The sequence below is a fragment of the Chaetodon trifascialis genome, chromosome 14, assembly GCF_039877785.1.
Source record: "Chaetodon trifascialis isolate fChaTrf1 chromosome 14, fChaTrf1.hap1, whole genome shotgun sequence".
NCBI classification, from domain to species: Eukaryota; Metazoa; Chordata; class Actinopteri; order Chaetodontiformes; family Chaetodontidae; genus Chaetodon; species Chaetodon trifascialis.
The window spans coordinates 18756188-18771883 of record NC_092069.1 but is presented as its reverse complement, the minus strand read 5'-3'; the positions used below and the strand labels follow the sequence as shown (position 1 = coordinate 18771883).

The 15696-nt window shown below is 41.5% G+C and overlaps 1 protein-coding gene across 1 annotated transcript; it reads right to left on the bottom strand.

Moving 5' to 3' along the window:
* Nucleotides 1-508: 508 nt before the first annotated feature.
* Nucleotides 509-14663, bottom strand: LOC139342115 (serine/threonine-protein phosphatase PP1-beta catalytic subunit-like). Its single transcript, XM_070979042.1, has 8 exons — nucleotides 14590-14663; nucleotides 10440-10571; nucleotides 5219-5449; nucleotides 5014-5118; nucleotides 4805-4876; nucleotides 4416-4567; nucleotides 3678-3812; nucleotides 509-2418 (listed from the first exon to the last, which is right to left on the bottom strand). Exons 1-8 carry the CDS (start codon nucleotides 14639-14641, stop codon nucleotides 2314-2316), a joined length of 984 nt encoding a protein of 327 aa, XP_070835143.1. The 5' UTR covers nucleotides 14642-14663; the 3' UTR covers nucleotides 509-2313.
* Nucleotides 14664-15696: the final 1033 nt, after the last annotated feature.

The window sequence follows — 15696 nt, the reverse complement described above, 5'->3', positions numbered from 1 at the left end:
GCCACACTTCCTGAGGTCTGATGATGATGACATGATGATGGCTGATGCAGCAGACGTTCAGGTTCAGCAAGGCTGCTGGTTCACACATGCATGCATCATACCATGTTTTATTGCAGTCGACATAAATGCACGTGAAAATTAATCAGTTCAAATCTTTCCTCAGGCCACCGTCAGCACACAGAGCATCGTCATCTACTACACTCTCCTCTTTCTAAAAGTGGGGCTGTGCATCGTCTTTGCTTGGATCTTGTCTCACCTCCACCTGGGAGCTCCATGCGTGCTCCTGCCTCTGATCTTTTGGAAAAAGAATTTAAGAGTTCCTTCGCTTTTCGATCATTTCCACCAATAAGACACCTCCTGTTATCTGAGTAGGATGTTTTGACTTTGAAAATTTTCACAATCATTTTACCTGTGTGTGCTTGTGTGTGCCTTCTCTGTCTCCAATTTCTTGAACGTACAGAGACATTCACTCATGCAAAGACAACAGTGAAAGCAGAGGTGACGACAATTTTGTTTCCATCCATTTTAATTGAATTTAGAGACTTTCAAACAAACTTGTACAAATTGCAAAACAGCTTTTGGTAACACCTCATTGTTTTCTTCTTATTATTAGGAAATAAATTAAGTGAATAAAAAGTAAACAATGTGAACAGAGAACATAGAAACAGAGAGAATACCACAAACAGCAAAAGATAAAGAAAGAAAAGAGGCAACTGTTTTCCACAAAGGGTCAACTGCATCTCATTTGCAGGAGACTGAAGTAACTGCCAGCCAGGATAGTCGCTGGTCAGTCAAACATTGGAGCTGAAGTACCTCCTTGTGGTAAAGGACACAGTTTGTACTGGCAATGCAATGAAAAGCCCCTCCTGAGCTGTCTGGCTTGAAATTCACAACATCTAATTTGTACCTCTTTGGACTGTACTACTGTATTTATACACCAGGTGGCATCACTGTCACATAGCACACCGGCCTGGTCCTGCCACCCACTCCTGACTCCACCACTTTTCTTTCTCTGTACTAGAACAGATTGGGTGTTGTGAGAGGATGATAGCTGGCATTTTACCTCAACGCTTCCAAGAGCAAACTCTGCTATGTTTGTTTGTGTGCTCTATAAACACAGTGCTAAACTATTCAAATACTGTGGAGCGTTTTGTGAAGCTTGCTTTTATTTATTTTGATTATTTAACACTGTACGAGCCCACTTAGGTAATAGACAGTTGCAAAATTGCAACCAGTGCTGTTAGATATTTTCTCTCCTTATCTGCTTCTAGGAAACTAGGGATGGACAATTTTCTAAGCACTTTTAATACTTAACATTTATCCAGTATGTCTGCAGGTATAAGACTGATCTCCAGTGACTCATGTTAGTAAAATGCTGTACATTAACAAATCTCTCAGCATCTTTCACTATAAATCAACAGGATTACATGGGGGAAATTAGCTTGATGAGAGGAAATAATAAATAGACCCAGGAAAATGTCAATACCAGCTCTGTGAGAGAAGTGGCATGTTTTTGTGTGGGCGTGGAGTCGTTGAGGCACAGGGAGGCATAATGGAGTGGAGGAATCGATGCCCAGAGGGCGTTGTGTCCGGGTGGAGCGGGTCCACTGCCAGCAGCTTCTCATTTATCCTCTATATTTCATTCACGCCGGTCTTTTCACATTCTTTGCTACTCATGGGGAGGTGCACTTGTTCAATGGTTAAATATAGAAAATATGCACAACAACCGCAAGTTCACCGCACATGCTATAATGTGTTTCAACTCTTTAATCGCAATATGAGAAATGTTATTTCTGCCTACAGATTTTCGCATCACACGGAAGCCTCAGTCTCACTGAAATACACTGGAAGGATTCTCTCTGCTTTTGGAGAGTTCAAGGCAAAACAATGTTTAATCTCTACTGTGTTTTTTGTCAAACTGAAAAAGAATTCGTCGAACTCAGTCGCTTCGCCCCTCGACATGGAGAAGGCATTTCCTTTCATGACACAGAACCCCAGAAAACCTCAAATGGCGTTGGAAATAAAATCACAAAAAAAGAAGAGATTATCTGTTAATAATATCAAAAATACCAACAAACAGGCGAGAAACAAAACAGATTGGTCACAGCAAATCTATGTACACTTACACATTAAGAAAAGAGCTGTCAGTGGAGTTTGGGAGGGGCTGGGTGAGCGGGGAAGAAGGAGGAGAAAGATTTGGGCAATTAGATAAGCCCTGTATCTTCGCTATACAGGGGAGTTACAGGGGTTGCCGTGATGGCAGACCAGGGACGGAAAGGGTAAGAAGGAGGGGGGAGAACCAAGGCTGCACGTTCACCTCTTCTTGGGGGCTTGGGCGGTGCGGGGTGGGGTGACGGGGCGACCAGAGTTTACACCACCGTACTGATACTTGGCCTTCTTCTCTGAGGGCTTTAGGATCTTTAAAGAGTGAGACACAAACACACAGAGAGAAGATGCATATGTGAGCCTTTCAGAGATAATGATAAACATCAAAAGAGATCAATAGCATCACTATAAAGAAATTAAAACTTGTGTTTTTGCTCCCCTTTTTCATGAGTTGCAACACACCACCATAACCTGACAGGTGTGGCATATCAAGGCCTGATTAAACAGCATCATTACTGCACAGGTGCAGTTGATCGAGTTGTTGATTGTGGCCTGAGGAACATTAGTCCACACCTCTTCAATGGCTGCACATTGGCAGGAAATGGAACACGCTGTCATACACGTCAATCCAGAGCATCCCATATGAGCTCAGAGGGGGACATGTCTGCTGAGTATGCAGGCCATGCAAGAGCTCAGCTTCTAGGAACTGTGTACAGATCCTTGCATAATGGGGTCATGCACCGTCACGCTGCATGAGTTGATGACGGTGGATCAACTGTACATCATGATGACATTAGCAAACCGCTCGCCAATATAACCCCATACACGCTGTCTGCCATCTGCCCGGTACCATGAAAACCAGTTTTAATCCACAAAGGGAACACTTATGCCATCGTGCCAGATGCCATCCAAGGTGAGCATTTGTCTGCTCAAGTCGGTTACGATGATCAGCTGCATTCAGGTCAAACCCCTGGTGAGGACGACGAGCATGCAGATGAGTTTTCCTGAGATGGTTTCTGACAGTTTGTGCAGACATTTTTTGGTTTGGCTGACCAACTGTTGCATCAGCTGTCTGGGCGGACAGTCTCAGAGAATCTTGCAGGTGAAGAGGTTGAGTGTGGAAGTCCTGGGCTGGGGCAGTTACATGTGGTCTGCAGTTGTGACACTGGTTGGATGTACTACCAAATTCTTAGAAATGACACTGGAGATGACTTATAATAGTAAAATGAACTGAAATTCACAGGGAACAGCTCAGGTGGATATTCCTGCAGTCAGCACAACAACTTCAAGCTCCCTCAAATCTTGTGACATCTGTGGCATCGAGGTGTGATAAAACTGCACCACCTGTGCAACAATCATGAGGTCTAATCAGCACCTTGATATGCTGCACCTGTCGGGTGGATGGACTATCTTGGCAAAGAAGAAATCCTCACTAACACAGATTTAAACTAATTTGTGAGCAATATTTAGGAGAAAAGTCTGAGATCTTATATTTCAACTCATGAAAAAAGGAAGCAAACACAAAAGAGCTGTGTTTATATTTCTGGTCTGGACAAGTGTCTCTACATTACCTGGAAGGAGCACATGAGAGATTCGTCAACACTCATCATGCCGCCTGCATTGTCAAACTCCCCGCAGTAGTTTGGAGCAGAGAAAAGTGTGACCAGTTGGCGTTTGGCAAAGAACTCGTAACCATCCTCCACAACCTGTTAGAAGACATGTGACATTATTCCACCGCCTACAGCAATCAATACCGAGACACAGATCTTCAGCTACTTTCAGGATCCAACACTGCTATCAAGGTTGAGTGTATAAAACCACCTACACCCGAATCAATACGAAACGTCCAATGCCGAGTCGAAATAGCTGTGGTCAGTTTAACGATAACAGCTCTTTTGTTAGTTGTTGGAAAAGTTATAGATTTCAGTTTTGATCTGGTCAGAACCTGACGTCGGTGTCTGAAATGCAAACAGTAGCTTTTCACTCTCGGTTACATGCTGTTTCGCTTGAGAAGAAAAGACATAATTACTGAGTGCTAAATCAAATTACAATGAATTATGCATGAGGAAAAAAAATAGATGAAATAGGAGCAGGAAACTGGCGGCTAGACTGCTGCACAAGGTCTATTAATATGTGGTTTAGCTTGGGTGTCTGTGGTTTTGCATCAGCTGCAGTAATTACTTGTCAAGACATACAAACTAATTTTAAGTCTCTAAGAAAAAAATGAGATCAATTTGCTTGTCATGTGTCTCCTGCATTTACACTCCACATCCATCCAGGCTCTCTGTGTTCATTCCCTTCATAATTACCTGGTGGGCTCTGCAGATGAGGTCCAGGTCATGGCGGTTTAGGAACTTGCTGACCACATCTGCCCCGAACGTGAAAGAGACGCCGCGGTCGTTCTCTCCCCAACCTTGTACATCCTTATCTGGGTCTGACCACAACAGGTCACACAGCAGGCCTGAGAGACACAGACAGAGAGGGGAGAAGGCGATAAAGAACAGAAGAAATCAGGGAAGAGCAAAGGGGAGAGTGTGCTGAAGATCCAGCTGACTTCGCTGATGCAACACAGACCATCTACTGATGCAACAGCCCTTCATTCAGACAGAGAGACAGGCTGGGTGTTGCCAAAGGTAAACTTTAAATTCCAGAGAGAAATCCAGAGGAAGTGAACATGTTCAGTGTTAAGTATGAGCACCTGTATCGGGCACGTCTGTGGGCCTCATGATCCTGCGAATTTGCTCCATGGACTGCAAATCAGGCGATAGCCCTAAAATAGAAGATAAAGGAGGTTACCTTTTTATTGGAGCTGTTACAATTACATTTCAAAGACGAGCATCAAAAAGTTCCCTTCAGTCCCCTACATTTAGGATGAAGGGAGGAACGATATGCTAACGGTTCTCTTACCTCCATGGCAGCAGAAGATCTTCTCATCAATGATAGCAGCAATGGGGAGGCAGTTAAAGCAGTCAGTGAAGGTCTTCCACAACTTAATATTGAACCTGCGCTTGCCTGGTGGAACACATAAAGATGCATTGTTAGAACAAACCCTGTGTATGTTCGGGGCTTTTTTGTGCGTACGTGTGTGTCGGGTGACTTTACTTCTACTCACACTCATCGTAGAAGCCGTAGATGCGGTTGATGGAAGCACACTCATGGTTGCCCCTGAGCAGGAAAAAGTTTTCTGGGTATTTGATCTTGTAGGCCAAAAGAAGGCAGATGGTTTCCAGAGACTGTTTCCCTCTGTCCACATAGTCGCCCAGGAAAAGGTAGTTTGCCTCTGGAGGGAAGCCACCATACTCAAACAACCGCAGCAGATCTGTGTACTGCCCATGGATATCACCTGAAAAGAGGGAGGGTGGGAGGCAAAAAGGGAAGACAAGATGTTAATCTATTTACTTTAAGTGCAGTCACAAGGACAGGCTGCTTCACATACATTTACTACAGAAAGAAGGAGCTGCCAAGAGAGGAAAACAATGAGAAGAATTTAAGACAGTTGAGCAAAAGGGAACAAAATTATTAAAAAACAGTGCTGATGCAGATACAAGGATCATGAAAAGATGCAAGAATATCCTCAGAAAAGTATAGGAATTAACACAGAAGCCAAGACATTCAGTTTTTCTATCCTCAAACCATTCAGTTTTTCTATCCTCAAACCACACATTAGCCACCAGGTATACACACACACACACACACACACACACACACACACACACACACACACACACACACACACACACACACACACACACACACACACACACACACACACACACACACACACACCAACTCCTCTCTGAATCCATTTTGATTTTCAGAGCACAGCCAGGCATGTCGGTTGGTGGGGATATATGACTGTGCAGCAAGCCCAAGGATACAGACACAAAATGAGCCATCACAACTGCCACCACATCAATGCCGTGGCCCATGGGAAATGGGCTACCGAGGGAGGGAATGCTGACAATCCAGGTTAATCACAAAAATAAAGGACACGCATACACATTTCCACACACACTAACTAATCTGAACAGCTCTCCCGGGATTCAGGGTCAACCTTGTCTCCCTGTGACAGCCGTCAGGCAGCGATGTGCCGGGGACGCTCTTACCACAGCACAGGATCTCGGCAGGGGAGCCTCACTCCATCACCTAGCCAAGACCTGCTTCCTTTTATATCCTCTTGCACCAACTTATGTGCTGCTCTAATTTGGGCCAAGCACTCCAGACACAGAGGACTGCAGAGAGCCTCAACAGAAAGGCTAGGACAATAATAATAGGCTTCATTGTGACCAAAACGGAAAGCAAATGCATGTGCCACACTCTTTTTAAAGCAATGTTTCATTACAAGGTGGCACCAAATACAAATTAAAATGAAATAATACGTTGTTAAGCTGTGCAGCTGTCTGGCCCTGAGATAAAAATGACCAATAGAAGTTGCAACTTCATATCATAATAGTAGCTGGCATGATTTCCCCATGCCCATCACTGATCTAGGCACCAAAACCCAAACCACGACTGGCAGCAAACCTACATGGCTCCAGGCCTGTGCTTATTTTTGCCTGTGTCTCAGGATGATCGCATGCAAAACACACTTTTTTTTCCATGTAAATGAATGATTAAAGGAGCAGTTCTGAATGTTTGAAGTCTAGCTCCATCTTACACTCAGCGCTCATGTTGTGCAGAGCCAGCTGTGTTTTACCATCAATCGTTTTCTTTGCCCTGGACACGCAGCCCCAGCTCGCCATCTGATTCAAGTACTGGTAAAGGTAACAACTTCCCATTAATAATACAATATCAAAACTTCAATGAAACAAGTTTTTAAGTATTAATCTAACGCTCCTGCAATACAGTGAAGATCACAAGCTGTTAGTATGAAGTCAGGAAAGCTTTTAACATTTCCAAACTATTAGTTCAGCTGCTGTTTTCTTCTCACAGGACAGTGAAAAGGAGAAGGGAGGTATGAAGTAGGGATCCATGTGTCTTAAGTATTTTACAAATACTTTTGAAAATGCAGCTCAAAGCTAGAAAGACAGGAATACAGGTATGCTTGTATGAAAGGTGCTATACAAGTTTATCATTATTAAGTATTTTCCTAAAAATAACCCCTTTTGGTATTTCATTTTAATAATTTAACTTTTACAGCAAAAGATACACTTTTTTTTGTTCCACGTAACAGTATTTCAGTGGTGGTCCTCTCTGTAGCAAAGGTCATAGTCATATCTTTAATATTGTGTCTGTGGTCAATTAACAATGTTAGTCTACACTGCACTACTTTACCAGACCTAAAAAACTGCTAAAAGCTACAAATACTACATAAAAACATGAAAATATCCATTCCAAGTGACACAGATTTTTTTTTTAGCCTTGGCAGTATGAAAGCAACACATACTGGACAGCAGAGTAAATACAGAGGACGTCACACAGAGAACAATCATTCTCAGTTGTGTGTGCACCACAACAGAAATGGACTTGAAACATAAAGGATTTGCATTGCTCATTTATGATGCAGTCTGCACAAAAATGTAAACGAACATGAAAAGCCACATTTGGCTAAAATGTAGACATGGCAGCAGACTGTAATCTCTGCAGAGATAGTTGGGGTTGAATGAACTTTGTAAGAGCAGGGCTAACTTCATCTGAGCTGTGGCTCTGTAGTAAAACCAGGATTAACTGGATTATAAAATAATACTCTTTCACCATGCTATTTCTCAGCATGTTGCTGTTTTCACATTTTTGTTTTCATTTTTTATTTCTCTTTCGACACCTGTGAATGTGTTGAAATAATATCAATAGGAATGACTTCGTAGACTTGGACGTTTGAAGATGTCTGCCTGCAGAGAGGGTACCTCAGTTTAATTTTACACTAACTTTCCTCAACTCCCGGTTGAGCTGCTGCATGTCTGAAAGTGAATGTGAGCATCACTAAGACTGGCTTTCTATGGGGCCAACCCCCCCCCCCAGCCTGCCCGATCACAAGGACTAGTAGGATGACAGTGAATAATTTACTCAGCACTGCCTCTGCAGTGTCAAAACAGTCCGAGAATAGCAGCGCAGAGATTTAGGATTTAAAAAGCAGAGCAAAAGGCTGAACCTGAGGTCAGTGTTATAAATGAGCAAGATTTGTCTCAGAAGACAGCACGATATAAAAACAGTGGTGGTAAGAGAGCTCATACAATAATAGAAGGACACAGCAGTGCATCCTATGACTCCTCAAGAAAGCCACTTATATTATATGTCATGCTGACATATGCACTGAAAGAACAGACCAGTAGACAGATCAGTAATGATTAAAAAAAAACAAAAAACGATAAAACAACGCCTATGCATGCACAATATAATGGCCATGGAGTACTGGTATTTAAGTAATAAAACTTGAATCAAGGGTGCTATTGCATTACTTTCTGTGCAGCCACATAATCAACTAGTTCAAAAGCACCCACACAAAAAAACAATCCCGCTGTGAGGAACACTGAATAATACTGCTCAGAGCGCATTTCAAAATTAACACAACAAATAAACAATATAATCTTTCATTGCTGTGCTAGATGGCGTGACACACAAAATAATTTTCAGATAACGAAGGATCCACTTATCACAAAAAACAAAACGGGCAGATGTTCATAAAAAACGTGCAAAAACTCTACATGAAAAAATAATATATGCAGTGTCTTATTTCGAGTGTTATTTCAAACTTAAAAACAGCACGGCTGATAGCAAGATGTGAAAATATCACCTTACGGATACATATAACACCTCGTGATACATACGTCAAACTTAATGGGAAAAAAAAGACATCAACAGAAACAAATGTGCTCCTATACTCAGAGGCCCAATATATTAATGTGGAACATAAACAATTCACACAAATGACTTCAGGGTGAGACATTTAATGCAGTGATATTCTGCTAAATATGGCTAAATTTAATTACTGAATCATCACCTTTAAAATAAGAGAATTCCATGTCTTCATCTCATGCTCTTCAGTCTGTGAGCAGTGCGTGCTGCTTTTCAGTCAGTACTCGTACTCAGAAATAATTAAAGGTATTCAATTCGATTCATCCCAAACACCGACACTGTGCCGCCAGTCGAAATGCATGATAAATGCTCCCACATGATCCAAACATACGCAGTATAAACATAGCATGCATGCTTGTGTTCTTTCTTCCGCTAATTCAACAGGCTACCAAATCAGCTACATTTTGCTCTGAATCAGTACAGTCCTATTATGGCTAACATGCAACCCCGTGGTAATTTTGCAGAGGATTGTGATTGCAGGGTGCTGTTAATCATTATCATCTGTCTAGATTATTTTAGTAACAAAATTACTATCCAACACATGCAAACACTGAGGGTTTGATTATTATACTTGTCAACTAAACTGTATTTAAAAAATCCAATTTTGTACTATTCTGTTTTGGTAAATGATGAAGCCAAACACTATCAAAGCTGCCAGTTTGGGTAAAATTATACCAGTGGCATTAAGGTTAACATGTATAGGAGGGAGAAAGCCCAGAACCTGATCCATGTGGCCTCAGTAAATAATTAAAGGCGTTCACTGTTTGGACTTTTTAGTCAATGGCGGTGCTCTGAAAGCCTGCCAACACAGCCGTAGGTTAAAGTAATCAGGCTGAGGGTAGAAGTTCCGCAACGAATAAAGAAAATAAAGGAGTGACAAAGAAGGCTCACATGGGGACAAATAACACCAACTCAAACTCATGCATATTTTAGAGTAATGTGCCAGGGTTAGGTCGACATGGAAAAGGGCATATGAAGCCGTTTATCACTTCAAATACAAATGCTGCCATCTGAGGTTAACATAGTATTAAGTCTACATAAGAACAGTCTCAAAGGGAACTGGTATGAAGACAGCCACTAATGAATTGTGTGTAAGCCTGAGCCTATATGTGAGCTTGTGTTCTGTGTTTTCAAGGACTGGCACACATATTATACAGCTCAGAGTTGTTTGCAGTTGCAGCGCTACACTGTAGGGAAAAGATAAAGGGTGTGGGAGTGTGCAGAGATGTGCAGGAGCCAGCTCGAGATACTGAGAGTGGTAGCATTTCAACTGTTGAGAGGGAGTTCACTTGCAAATGTGCACTCCTTTGCTCCACATCGGTCTGTTCATTTTATGTGTGAAACACTGATACAGTCAGTTTGTACATGTGAAATTTCATATGAGTCATTCTGTATCATCCATATGGTCAAGTTGAGAGGGTGACTTAATGTAATGTTATCCAGTCTGGTGGCAAAACTTTATGTTTTATGTATGAAAGCAAAAGTAAATTTAATGTGGGGAAAAATGGGGTCAAACACGAGCAGAAATGAACAACACTGACCACAGATCTTCAGGGGTGCCTCAAGCTCTAGCAGGATGGGCTGGCTGAGGAAGATCTCCCTGGATTTGATGCAGAGGCCCCGCACCTCTGCCTCCGTCATCTGGACTATCTTCCCCGGGCGACATCCCCGCACTGGAGAGGGGAGAAAAGACACTGTCAGTTCTATCAACAACTGTTTTCACCATTTTCAGTGGTTACACAGCACCACCTGCAAACCTCAGCACCATGGAGTTTATCAGCATGAGACCATGATACAATAATTTTTCAACCAAAGGGGAAAAAAATACCCACATCCAACACAATCACAAGGCAATCTTAAAATCTGATGAGCTGTGGGTGTAATGGCTCAGTAGCTTATAGATGCTTAGTCTCAGCCATACTCAAGAAACCCACTGCTGAGACTGTGAGAGCAGCTTGCATCTTCAGCAATGGTGTGGGTTTATTGGCTGTGTAGCTGCACTGTTAGCTTAAGCCTACTTCCTGGCATTCTGCCACAGCTCTGGGTGCAGATTTATCTTAACAGCGATGAGAGGAGTGTGTGTGAGAATTGCAAACGTTGGCTACAGTTGAAATATTCCGAGATATGAAAATTGAGATTATACAGAAAAACTGCTTCCTTACTACGGTAACTTGTGGCTCGTAAAAGACTGAAGTTAAGTTCCATGTAGTTTTGTCAGTTTATATATTTGATATTTGTGTTTGCTTCAATGTGTGGACTGCTTGGTTAGTGCAACATCTCTTCAGAAAGATGGCAATCAGACACATGGCGTTACAGCTATGCAAAAACAAATGTGGAAAGCCAATTAAATAAATATTCAGCTGAAGATACATAGTGGTGATATAACAGTGACCAATTGTGCTTCATCACTGTATAGTGCATGTATAGTAAATGGTCACTGGATGGCACTGTAGTGATTTTCATTCAAGTCTCAGTTTGACGCCACAAAAAGCAAATCAAAGCACTGCGTGAAGACGAACCATTGACGATGGAAATAAAAGCGATGAACAAATCCATGACCGAGGAATTATGTAATAAACTGTTTGCCTTAAAGCTAGACGCCTACTAAAGATTCCAATAAAGGATAGCTGAGCCTCGTGAAATGAATGCATGTTAGTCGGAGGGTAAGTTCACTTAAACACTTTTCATACTTGCCTTTTTGTTTCCTTAAAGGATGACAAACCAGAGAATGGCCAAACAGGGAGCAGTTCAAAATGGATTAACTGATGTATTGGTAAGTAATTCCTAAATCTTAGTCAAGGCATGTTTATGCATACACAAACACACACGTGTGCATATGCATGCTACATGGACACTGTACTCACACTCCCTCACTGTCACTGTCTCAGTCATTAGTCACGTAATCCAACCGAATCAGAGAGAAATGAGTGAACCAAAGGAATATGGATCCTCACAGATGGTGAATCTGAGAGCCAAATCTATTCTTGGGCTGCACCACCCTTAATGAAGTGTTGCTTTACACCATCAATTTCACACCATCAGCTTTCTTTATCATCCATCTACTGCATCAGCACTGCTTCATACCCAATGTGTGAAGCATGAAATTGCAGAAGTAGGGCTCTTCACTCAATGGCCAGGCCTCATCAGAGCCCAGCGAGTTAAGCTTGGATGCTTAGCCTGCTGGGCTTTAACACTGAACCTTTCACTGTTCGCACTTCTGCAGGCTGGCACTTTTAAAAGAGATTACGTTCTTAAGAACATTAAGGGGCAAAGGCTAAAATGAAGCAATGACAAGGATTTACAACCATCAGAGACCAAATCACTGATGGTGTGTGTGCGCGGCTGCGTGACTGAACGCCTGTCCGGACAAAGTGACATGGTGTTCCTTAAGTTTTAATTCCAATGAATAAGCACTCTCACTGACACTTGGCTTTTCTCCAACACCAAATTTTGTCAGGCAGCAAAACATACAATAAGAAATTATGTAATGTTGAAATACAAAATAAAGCCTCAAGGCCTTTCAAATTATCTAGTTTAGATATTTAGCACGAGATAATTTTTAGTCTCTTGAATCAGTATGGTAACTGTGCTGAACATCAGAAAATATTTGTGGATGTGCTTAAGACCAAAATTGGTTTTGTTACATCTACAACTGATATATCTATATCTACAACTGATATATGACATATATCCATAACAAAAAGCTGGGTACTGGGAAAATAAACACCTGCATTTAATGAAAGGTACTAACCAATTTGAAAGCCTGGCTTTGGTGTCTAAGTTGCAGGGTGTTTTCTTGTCTAAAGACCTGAACTGATCCAGACTAATCAACAAAAACCACCACGCCTGTCAGAGGTGAGTTTCACAGTGGTGTATCACTAGTGGAAATTTCTTACCCAGAACAATAAAGATGCCAATCTATAATGGCCAGCTGTCACCTTCCTAAATCATTTGCCCATGTGCTCAATTCTAACCCTTCAGTACGCTCTCGCCACTAACGATTACATAAGAGGGCTATGAAACAATAACACCCAAATCAATTAGTCATGTGTAGTCACTTGTGAGCATGAGCATGAAATCAGAGAAAAGACACCATCGTCATCCTGCGCTAACAAGATCACAACAAAACCAAGTCCAACTTTTCTTCAAAATATGAGCAACACAATCAACAAGTCATTGCCGTTCAAGCTGTTTACTCAGGAATACACTTGTGTGAAGCATCAATACTGACAAGGGATTTCATTTTAAGTGTTTTTGGTTTTCATTTTTATTTAATTTCACCATTTGGTAGCATTGTTAACACAAAAACATAACTGCAGTACACATGAGGCAGATGCAGCAAGATTTTCCAGCAATAACTATGAATAACAATCTTCACATTTCAATGCTGGCAGTGTGTCTTGTCCCTCCAACAGTCACAGATACTGGTGGAAAGTATGCCAAGGACAGCTGAAGTTGCCTTGTGCTCTGGTCTGACTCAAAGGATATATCACAGGGGAACAGAAAACTCCCCCTCCTCTTGAGCAGGTGAACGGCCAGCACAAACGGATTTTTGCACATCCCTCTCTTTGCTGAACACATAACCTGGTCCTAACACACCAACAATTCCCCTCATTTACCAAGTATGACAGCAATAATGTGATAGTGAACACAGCGAGATGGCATACTTTAAACCACAGATATACACATTTTTGAGGACAGGCCAGAGAAGCACACAGTATTTCTTTCATCCGTCCTACTTTTGCAAAGTCTTCAGTGTGTGTTTTATCATTCACCTGCGCCAATACTAAGAGAAAGCCATTTAAAGGGAATGTGTGCACAACGTGCGCCCACTGAGCATGAGTGCTCTGAATCACAGCAACCTGCCCACTAAAACATACCGACAAACCCAGAGAGGTGTGAGCTACAGAAGTTAAAATCACTTCACAAACATCAAACTACCGCACACCTCAAGTGTGATCACGATGTAGTGATAAGGACATTCAGTATCAGATAAAGGGGTTATCTATATATTAATGTTTTAACCCTATTTCTCTATCTTATCCAACTGTTCCCCATAATGTGACCTTAACCAGATCAGTAATAGAAAATGAACGGTATATCACAACGACAACTTACAGCAGCGCGGAAATGAGCAAAACTTAGCCGTGTCAAGGGCAGGGGCGCTGGTCAAGATCGGTATTCATGCTTTAGCTTAACAAATATTATTTTAACCTACCCAACAGTTACAACCATTAGAGCCATGACACATGATTCAGGCTGTCAATTTAATGTTACAACGCACAGGACAAACGTCCCAGCCCCTCCTGCTACCGGCCGGACATCAATTTGAGAATAAATGAGCCAGAATACAGCGAAAGAAAAAAAGCAGGGAGAAAGTTTAATTACATGTTGAAGTGAAGACACAGTAACATTTCTTAGTGTTAAACAGGAGCCACGTAGCTATTACTGCTAGAACTGAGAAATGTAGGCGTTCACCGCTGACACTGTTTATAAACACGGCCAGCTAACGTTAGCCAGAGCTAGCCGGGGATACAACGTTACGAGTGTCTGACGTTAGCTTGCTAGCTAACACATTTCCTGCGTTTTGTGAGACGACCGCGGTAGTTACCGAATAAACCGCACACCAGGCTAAGTGAACATAAACAGTTAGCTCTGTGTAACATTAGAGAGGAGGTTAAAAATGTGTACCTTCCAGGAGCCGAGAGATGAGGCTGTCCACGTTCAATTCACCCTCCGCCATCTTCAAACTGATGTGGTACAGTGTTGGCCGGTTCCTTTCTCCCTAGAGACACCAGGGGGCGCTGTTGTCAACGAAACAGTAACCGGAGACGCTGACAAAGAGTCATTTTAACCATCTTTATATTCATTAAAATTACTTTATAAGTGGTTTTAGGCTTACAAAAATGCCTTATATGTTATAGTAAATTCAATGTAGTATAATATTTTGAAACTGATCTAAAAATAGGCGCTATTTGTGTTTATGTTCTCAGTGCTGGGAAAAAAGCACCTAGACTACAGTAGTAGCCATTCAACAATGTAAAAATGGTGATTTACACGTAAAAGTCATGTACTCAAAATCTTACTTCAGAACAAGTTCAAAGGTATTATCAGCATTTGAAATGAAGTGGAACTATAAAATGGCAGAAAAAAATGGAGAAAAATAAAGTACAACACCCCGTAATTCTACCTCAGTACTTGAGTAAGTGTATTTTCCATCACTGTGTGCTTGTATTATGACTACCAGAGGCAGTTGGTGGCTTTCATCACTCTATGGAGGTAATAAAATGACTCCTTTTATGTTTCATACGTTGACTATCTCACTGGCGGTAATGATTAAGGTAATACATGTGTTCAGATCCAAGCAGAATCATTGGTGCATGGGTGGTTTGCGTAATTTATGATATGGTGATATTTGTATTACCTTGGTTGTTAAGATAAATACCACTAACATGAAATGGTGAGGATTTTCTGACTGTCCGCAACAGGCCAGAACTGGCTGGTATCTGGTTGTCCAGAGGTCACTCTGGACCAAAATGAGATTGCAGTTTATATTCTTGCAAATGATTTATTCCAAGTAACCCAAAAAACATTTTTTTATTACAATCAAAAGCATTGAGATTATTAAAAAACAAAAACAAAAAACCAAAAAAACCTGAGAGAATGACTAATTATACTAATTACACACTTTCCAAGCACTTGTCACTGCACATAATGGCCACACAATGTTAGATTAATATTTACCAAAATTGTGCTGTTGTTACATCCAGAAAGAGTAACTAAGTAGTTTAATTCAAG

What these genes read in the sequence shown, in the direction of transcription:
- LOC139342115 (XM_070979042.1), bottom strand. Translation starts at nt 14,641, where the DNA reads ATGGCGGAGGGTGAATTGAACGTGGACAGCCTCATCTCTCGGCTCCTG. An exon ending in GGCACCCCTGAAGATCTGTG is followed by an intron (nt 5,450 to 10,439) that starts GTCAGTGTTGTT and finishes CCCTCTTTTCAG; the next exon opens with GTGATATCCATGGGCAGTAC. An exon ending in CTACGGCTTCTACGATGAGT is followed by an intron (nt 5,119 to 5,218) that starts GTGAGTAGAAGT and finishes GTGTTCCACCAG; the next exon opens with GCAAGCGCAGGTTCAATATT.